The 9,535-nt window shown below is 40.5% G+C and overlaps 1 protein-coding gene across 1 annotated transcript; it reads left to right on the top strand.

Annotated features, from left to right (window-relative positions):
* Positions 1–2,584: 2,584 nt before the first annotated feature.
* On the top strand, positions 2,585–7,355 carry LOC123969760 (cytochrome P450 2U1). Its single transcript, XM_046047400.1, has 5 exons — positions 2,585–3,219; positions 3,755–4,405; positions 5,115–5,276; positions 5,470–5,637; positions 5,745–7,355. The coding sequence occupies exons 1-5, from the start codon at positions 2,793–2,795 to the stop codon at positions 5,924–5,926; spliced, it is 1,590 nt and encodes a 529-aa protein (XP_045903356.1). The 5' UTR covers positions 2,585–2,792; the 3' UTR covers positions 5,927–7,355.
* Positions 7,356–9,535: the final 2,180 nt, after the last annotated feature.

The following is a 9,535-nucleotide window of genomic DNA, read 5'->3' as shown; positions in this document are numbered from 1 at the left end:
ACAGTGAGGCAGCATCAAAAATACCTGCAAAGTAAAATATAGAAGCAGATTTTGTGCAAATTGTATAACAAAACATACATCAATATAGTCCATCACAGTAAGAATGTCCTGTTTCTAGCACAGAGCACAAACAACACCAGTTTATTCCACAAAAGTCAGGTTATGGGAGAAATGGCTTGATCAAGCAGAGTTCATGCAGAGGACACAGAGAGGAGGAGCAGGCAGTCAGGGACTTTCCCACCAAATGCTTGGGCACGTGAAAATCTTGGACTTTCCAAGACTCAGGTGCAGTAGGAAAGAGAGCCAAGAGATGATGTAAAGCCAAAAAACAGAGCTACAAAAGGAGGTCCAAAAGGAGGTGAAAGTCAGTCGTTACATGGTTTTCATGTCGACTCGGGTCTCTGTTCTGGTAACAGAATGGGGCTCTATTTTGCACCGATCTCTGACTCACTCCGGTGGAACTTTTGTATTCTAATTGGTGTCTGTTTTTGTTGATAATAAAAATGTTGGTAAAGGTTCAAGCTTTCTTATCTGGCCCAAGTCTTGAATTTTTACACGACATTAATCTCTACCGTCAAGTTCACACAGTTACCAACCGATGCATCCTCGGTAAAATGGGCGTGTCAAGAACACTTAACGGGAATTTTAACCGTTCTTGCCAAAATGCAAACTTGTGTATTGGGACAGTACTTGGGCCACAAAACATGATGTTTCACAAGAACACAAGTACAGACAAGAACACAGCTTGAGAAAGGCCCAGGGTGGTGGAGACGGGTATGGCTGCAGCCTGGAGCCTACCATCTCATGCCCTCCCGCTTGGTGCCTTCTACTAGTTTCTACATTTCAAAATAAAAGCTTGCGTCTTGTTCCCTATTTCTACCTCGTTCTTTGGTGTTTTTGAACTGATAAATGGAGACTGTCATGCTAATGATAGTGCTATAATAATGCTATTCCAGCAATCTGGTAGAAAGATTGTTTTAAACGTAGTTTCAAGTGTCAAAATGGAAATCGCAAATTATGTGTGTTACACACTCCTGGCAGTATGCAGCTAAACGTTGTTTGCAATCCGGTCTTAATCAAGAGAGGAAGCAGCAGCAGCAGAAGGAAAAAGTGGAGTCACAATTAGAAACGTATAAATTATCTACTCAAGGGCTCAGCTGAAGTGATTACCTTACTTTAGGAGTGTTAGAGGGATGTTTCTAGTTTTGAAAATGTATTTTAATGGCTCATTTAGTTATGTAGACCTACTCTACTTGCATAAAATTCTCAAGAATGCAGGAATAAAGGTCTCTAAAGACCCAGATGCCCCCAACAAATGCTTTGTCTGGAGAGTGGATTGACCAGGGACCACAGCCTCCGTCTGTGACCATCCTTGACCTTAAAAACTTGTGCCATGAGGTGTGTATGTGTCTCGGCTACGTGTCCATAAACAATTTGAACGGAGTGAAAATGTTCACACAGAGATGAGCATCCTGCAGTATTTTAAGAGGAAGAGGACAGAGGTCACATGAGCAGGAATAGAAAAAACTGAGGAGGACGAGCTTGGAAGTTGTATGGATAGCTACTAGACGTAGTAAATTCTAAAACTCACGTAGTAAAATGACTTTGTTATTACAATTGCATGTCATCAGAGTTTGCTTTGAAGACAGTTCTGTGTTCACAAACATTTGTTGCAGGAAGAGTCAGGCCCAAGTGAGACACAGGAAATATCACAGACAGCTACATCAAATGTAACATTAGGATAACTAAATACATTTGTACTGTGGCTACATTAACAAACAGCTGTTCCATGGTTTTTATGGTATGTAGTCGGTTTTGTTCTAGTTATATTATACTCCCTCTCTCTGACCCTCTCCCTCTTTGAGTTTTCATAATCTCCCCTCTCTGTTCTATTATCCATCTTCTGTCACTACAAAGACCCTCTTTCAGCCACACTAATAAGTACATTCTGTTTTCAAAAGTCATTAGAAATGAGCATTTAATCAGAATCAGAAGGAGCTTTATTGCCAAGTAGTGTTTAACACATACGAGGAATTTGTTTTGGTGATAAGGTGCTACACGTAGACAAACATAAAGTTGACATAAATAAATGTAGAAATATATAAATATGGAATAGACAATGCAAGTTATATAATATTAAAAAGAATAGAGAAAAATAATACAACTATTTATTTATCAACTATTTAAGTGCTTTATTTAAATAAATCCCACCCCCCCAGCATTTCAGCGTTTCCCCCAGGTCCAAAGTCGCTCCTACGCCCCTGGGTTAGACAGGCTTATATAGTGAGTGCATGTGATGGGATTAAAGAGGCACAGGTGGATGAAATGAGTAAAGCCAGGGTGGTTGATTGGAGGAATGAATGAGGCGCAGGTGGTCGAATTAGTGAGAGAGAGGCGTGGTCATGTTCCTGAACTTCAGTTATTTTACAGTTAGTACTCCATTTATAGTGGTACTTGAGCGCTTGTGAAAATGTATCAATCTTTAACATAATTTAAATTTGCTAGGTTGTTAGGCTACCTTGTAGCAAACAGCAAGCAGTGGTGTAACCTTTAAGACAATTCTAAGGGCAAAAGATCCCGTTATTCTCTGTGTCAAAGTGAACCAATCACAGCAGGTCAACGCGCTGTCAGCCAATAGGAAGCCAGTTTCTATACCACGTTGACTCATGTCGTTAACAAGCAACACGGGAAGAGCTTAAATTGGTGCATCAAACACCAGAATACTTCTGAAAATGATATAGTATTGTCAGCTCTTTGTTTAATTGTAGTAAGTTTAATTTAATTGTGACGCTATGGTGTCGCTTTCATGGCCGGATTATCTGAGCAGCTCCGTGCTCTCACATGAAAACATTATAGCTTTGATAGTATTCGTGATAGTGTATTTTCTAGTTACATTTTATCAGCGAGGACGGGACCTCGCAAATATTCCGCCAGGTCCAAAGCCGTGGCCGGTAGTCGGCAACTTTGGTGGCTTTCTCATCCCCACTTTCATCCGTAGGAGTTTCGGACAGCAGCCAGACAGTTCCGTCATAAACGCTGTGGTTGTTTTAACGGAACAAGCCAACGTGTATGGTAATGTCTACAGCCTTTTTGTGGGGAGTCAGTTGGTCGTCGTGCTTAATGGCTACGAAGTGGTGAAGGATGCTCTCTCAAACCATCCCGACGTGTTCTCCGACAGACCAACTGTTCCTACTGTTACTATTATGACTAAACGCAAAGGTAAATTGCATTAAATGACCATTTCATTTATTTAAATCTTACTTGTATGTTGAGTAAACTTAAAGCATGTAATAACTTGCAGAACCTAGCCAAAACTAATGCAGTCCAATAAGTCTTCCAAGAAATAGTTTTTGTTTAACCATTAGAGAGGTGATAATTCAACTTTATTGCTCTTTTGGAGGCTGTAGACTACTGTTGAATTGTACTGCCTTGTCCTGAGAGTCTGTTGTAATATTTGTCAACTCTCATTTACATAAAATAGTACATTGTTAGAAAAATCTCTCTGGAAATGAATAGCTGTAACTTAGACAGGCGCTTTTTAGGTTTAACACCCTAAAACCTTCAGCTGCAGTAAACAGGTTGACCAATAGCAAAGCAAAACAATACTGGTAGCCTACTGACAAGTGTAACTGTATTTACATGTAGGTTACAGTTTAACATGTCCATATAGATAAGAAACTTGCCTTGACCTAAATGCTACTGTTTGTTGACATGAGCCATATGCCATCCCTTTTCTGGTTTAATTGAACTTTAGGAATAGTCTTTGCACCTTACGGGCCAGTGTGGAGAAAGCAGCGCAGGTTCTGCCACACCACACTCCGCAACTTTGGCCTGGGAAAGTTAAGCTTGGAGCCTTGCATCCTGCAAGGCCTGGCTACCATCAAAACAGAGCTGCTCAAACTGAACGAGGAGTCTGGTGGTGCCGGTGTGGACATGGCCCCGCTGATCAGCAACGCCGTGTCAAACGTCATCTGCTCGCTGATCCTAGGTCAGCGCTTCCCTCACGATGACCTCGAGTTCCGCAACATGCTGGGCCTAATGGTTCGTGGGCTGGAGATCTGTGTGAACATCCCTGCGGTTCTCATCAACGTCTTTCCACTGCTGTACTATTTGCCTTTTGGGGTCTTCAAGGAGTTACGGCAGGTGGAAAGAGACATCACAGTGTTCCTGAAGAGGATTATTGCAAAGCACCGTGAAACATTAGATCCTGACAGCCCAAGGGATCTAGCAGACATGTACTTCATAGAGATGTTGTCCCAGCAAGCTGCTGGGGAGGAGGACAGCAGTTTCACAGAAGATTATCTCTTTTATATAATAGGAGATCTCTTCATTGCTGGCACTGACACCACCAGTAATTCTGTTTTGTGGACTCTGCTCTACATGGTCTTACACCCTGATATCCAAGGTAAGCAAGTGTAGCAAGTCCATCCTTGACAGAGAGCTTACATGCTCTTGTGAAATGAAGCATTTTGTGTAGTTTGCTTGTGCAAAACTGACCTCCACAATGACACTGGAGTGGAGCTGTAGGACAATCCCCTGCAATCTGAAATATCAGATCAAAAATCACTTTCTATCCAATAAAGTGGAAAAGCAATTTTTTTTTGTTTTTGAGGAATAAAAAAACAACAAAGTGTTAAACAACTGATACAAATGAGTTCAATCAATACATAATTCAATAATATAAAATTGAGATGCTGACAGCTAACTTATGTTGTAGAACCGAATGTGAGTTTTATTTGTTTTTTTTTTTGGGTTATATGAACCACAGACCTTGTGTTCTACATAAACGGAAAACTCTTTGTGGGGGGGGGGACAAGGAATTGGATATTTTCTGTGGGAACAAACGGCTCAAATACTTCCCAATTTTGGACAACAAATGACTGGCTCAATTATGCATTTAGCTACTTCTCCAACTGCTTTACAACCACATTGATTAGCACATCAAAACATGCATTTTACTTTTGCTTTCTAGTTCTTTTATTGAAATTATTTTGAATGGCATCCCAAAGTGTGTCCCAAAGTCAAGCTTAATTTTTTGCTGATTTGTTGAGACAAGGACTTCATGCAAGAATAATGTGCTTAACGTTGCTTTGCTTCTGCTGTTTTAATTTCAGAAAAGGTCCAGGCAGAGATTGATGAAGTGGTGGGCCGAAACAGTGTCCCATCTTTGACTGATAAGGGGAGTTTGCCTTTTACTGAAGCTACCATCATGGAGGTGCAGAGATTGGCTACAGTGGTTCCTCTGGGTATTCCTCACATGGCCTCTGAGACAACGGGTTAACACCTTATTTTTTTTTTTTTTTTTTCTTTTGGATCTTCACTAAAACCTTTTTGTTAAGACTCAACTAGTCAGATCTCAGATAATAGTGTATCAGGGAAAATAAAGATCGACAGAGCTGAATTGGGTTGATTCTCATGAGCATCTGATTTGCTAAGGTGATGGCATTGTAATGTGTTCTCCTTTTCCAGAGTTCAGAGGCTACACTATTCCCAAAGGAACAGTTGTTTTGCCCAACCTGTGGTCTGTCCACAGAGATCCCACTGTGTGGGATGACCCAGACAGTTTCAACCCAGCACGCTTCTTGGACGATGAGGGAAAGTTGATCAGGAAAGAGTGCTTTATGCCATTCGGGACAGGTATGCCACTCTCTACTCATATGGGCTTAATTACTGAAATAACATGATCTATAAATTAGAATTGTCTGCACACCAGGCTCTAATGACTAATGCAGTGTATCCTTCAGGTCGTAGGGTGTGCATGGGTGAACAGCTGGCGAAGATGGAGCTGTTCCTGATGGTTACCAGTTTATTGCAGGCCTTCGAATTCAGACTTCCAGAGGGAGTGCCTCCTCCTCCCCTGCACGGGCGATTCGGCCTGACGCTGGCACCCTGCCCATACACTGTGTGTGTGAACCTTCGTAGATGAAATGGTGGAAGACTTGGTTTGACCAGACTTTCTGTAAACCGGGTGTTCTGATGCAAAGAGCCTTGCAGAAGGCCAAAGATGTTGGTGAAGGTGTCCTGTAATCATGTGCAAAATATAAAAGGCATGTTTTGATTGGAATGTAGCTGTTTTGCTAAGGACAGATGCATATTATATTTATCAGTTAATTTGATTATTCAAGCAATCATTTTATCCATACAATTTTAAAAAATGAGAAAAACTCATCAGAAGTGACTACAATCCAAAGTGGCTAACAGTAAGTAATACATCTGCAATATGATCCAGAACAGCTGCAAATCTAATTTAAGAAGCTGGAACCAGCAAATGTTTTGTATATTCACTTGATAATCAAGTGTTGATTAAGGTGTTATTTGTGGTGGTAAATTTTTAATTACACACTCAATAAAGTAACCACTATGCCAGATACTTAAAACACCTGCTCAAAATCTGTTACGACCCATAAGGTCCTATGTTTGTTCGTGGTCCGTGTGTTCTTTCTCTCTCGTGCTCTCTCCAGGTGTTTGCTGGTATCGTGGCTTCATTCTCCCAGCCAGCAACTGGTTGTCCTAATCAGCTGCAGCTATAAGGAGACCTAGAGTTTGGAGAAGTGTGTCGGCGGCATGTCGCCATGTGTGCTGTGCTTGGATCTACTTTTTGAAGCAGCAGGCAGTGTTGGAGAAGCAGACGGTGAGGTGTGGCGTGAAGGGTGGGCCAGTTCCTGTGGTGGCAGCCGCTGTGTCTGTGTGCCACCCGCTGTTGTCCTCCCGCTGCAGAAAATTGCAGGTGATATGGTCTTTGGTCCCGGTTGGACTCCGGTGAGCCTGACCAATCAGTAATGGAGTGTTTTGTTTTGAGGGTGGGGTATTATTCAGGTGGGCTCATAATTTTCATTATAGTTAGGTCCCCTATTTTTGCCTCTAGACTGTTTTGGTTTGTCCCTTATCCAGGGGCAATTCTAGGATCAGACCTTTAGGGGTGCTCAGCCCCTAATGAGAATGTAGCGTGCATACAATGCCTTGCAAAAATGTTCACTAATTGGTGGAGAGAATAAGTAGGCCCTACTAGAGAGGAGCTGGTTTAGAGCAGGTCAGTCAAGGGCGTCACTTTGTGTTGAAAAGCGGTGGGGACATAAGGGCTCAGATTAGGGGTGTAATGAAACATTTGGGTCATGAGATGTGACGATGCATGAGAACGAGACGAGAAGACTTTTAGTACTATTTCGATTAAATATTTGACGTAGAAATATGTGCCGGGGGTACTCCCCCAGAAGATTTTGAGCATTAAACTTGTAATTTCCTGCATTCTGGAGAAATTTCTGCTCCAATTTGTGGTGGCAATGTCTGGTTTTATGAGGGGGAAAACTATATTGCATGTTTTCTTATTGTGCAAATAAACCTTTTCTCAAAGCGTTTTCATTTGTTATTTAATATTTTTTGGTGCAAACTATTTTTCAGAACATTTTTAACAAATGCTTTCAAAAAGTGAAAAATCTGCCATTTCAAAATGCGGAAGGGACATGTCCCCAGTGTAAATGACCCCTATGGGGTCAGCGGACCAGTTGGGGTCAGACAGCAGTGTGGAGCTGTAGGCTCGTGTTTACTCCCTCATAGGAGGGAGGGTGTCAAGTGTTTACTAATTTAAATGTTAAATTTTTTTTTCTGTTAGTATAATTGTTTAACATTAAATTAAAACTAATTTCAAAGCTAGGCCTACTGTTAGCAGTGTTGGGAAGGAACTGTAATATTACTCTTCTCATTTTACATTTACTCATTTTCACAGTAACTAGCAATGTAACGGATCACTATTTCCAAAACAGTAATATTAGTTACTAATCCAAGTAACACTGCTTTACTGAGTAACTGAATGCACCATCCTTGCTGTGAATGTGCAGCAGGTCAGCTGCACTGGACCTTATGTTATTCAAGTCAGCTGTTAGTGGAATATTGCTATATTACTTACATAATCTCTGCAGATTCAATAAATTTTCATATACTGTGTAGTTCACCACTAGTTTAGGCCTATCATGAATATTATGTTCCAGTTACCAGTTTTGGGAACTAGTTGCATGTAATTTAGTTACATACTTCGATTACAAATTAAATGTAACTAATGTTACATTTACTGGGGAAAATGTGTATTTAAATCCCTACTTATGAAAATGGTTATAACATCGGGGGTTACATCTGAATATTTTCTGTAAAAAGCTCAGCTATATGTTAAATATTTTATTGCTTTGCATGTTTTTATGTGCACAATGTCTTTCTTTGCCAGTTCCACCCACAGCTGTTTTGTAAAGTTTGATGCTGTTCTGATGCTTTTGATTGGTTCTCATGTCTGAATTTGCAGCACCAACATCTGCCAGTGAAACTGGCCCCCCAAACTGTCTTTTGAAAATGGTTAACAGTTGAAAAACATTTATTAGAAATTAATGAAATGTGATGTTAAATTTCTTAGAGTAATTGAAGTAGTTAAACTAGGCTACTATTAATTAAAAATGTATTTCCGCTTCCCATGTATTAATTTTTTGGGATATATACGAGTGAAAAACTCCGTAGTAGTGATGTGCGGATCGATTCTAAAGTATCGATATTCCTGATACCAACGTTTCCTGCTCTGGGATCGATACTCCATATAAAAGGATCGATATCTAAACTCAGTCATTTGGAGTGAGTGTGTGTTTTATCATAAGTATCTTAATGTCACCAGGATGATCTAATTATACTTTGTTGATAGGACCTACTTTTCCTTCCGCCTGTCAAAGTCATGCTTGCGCTAGGGCTCTGTAACGTAGCTTCTTTGAAGTGAGCCCAGCGTAAGTTACAGTATACTACTACCAACACGTCATGTTTACAGCACATCAGAGTGCTAAAATATTTAAATATAAACGATAATCCATTCTCTAATTCTATCTCTACATATGATTGCCTACTCAGCCCTGCACACTGCCCCTGTACCTGTCACTGTTTTTTTCTGGTTCCATTGTCGTCCTGCAGTTTCTGCTACACCTCCTGCAGCTCCTCTCTTTTTTCTCTCCCTCCTCATCAACAAGACTGGGATCATCACCCTGTACCTCTGCATCACCTCCACTGACATTAACAGCTAATATACATGCAGACACATAAAGATTCCTCGCTTATAGAAGGTGATAACACCTTCGGTTTGTTTATAATAAATGCCAATATATAAATACATATATAAATAATTTCAGTATAAAATAAATGCATTACTGATTGTGCACCTATTTCTTCTGCTGCTGGGTCCTGCTTCATCTGCACCTGCCACAATTCGGTTAATTTGGCGCATTCAGATGCCTCTTGTGGCGACATCTTTTTCTTCTTAATTGTTGTTTTTTTTCGGGACCACACATTTCTTTTTCATCTTTCTTTCTTTTCGCCATAGTTGCCGTCTCTGTTGCACACAACCCTAGGCTGAGTTCAGCCCCGACAAAACGTAGCAAACCGGTGCAAAAGGTTTTGGATTAAACTCTATAGAGCGATTATTGGGTCAGATTTAAAACTAAAAGTCGAAATCGAAAATGAATTTGGTATTTAGTATTGGGCATTTGGTATTTAGGATTGGGCATTTAGTCAT

This window comes from Micropterus dolomieu, linkage group LG04 (assembly GCF_021292245.1).
Source record: "Micropterus dolomieu isolate WLL.071019.BEF.003 ecotype Adirondacks linkage group LG04, ASM2129224v1, whole genome shotgun sequence".
Classification (NCBI taxonomy): Eukaryota; Metazoa; Chordata; class Actinopteri; order Centrarchiformes; family Centrarchidae; genus Micropterus; species Micropterus dolomieu.
This window is presented reverse-complemented; position numbering and strand designations above follow the sequence as displayed.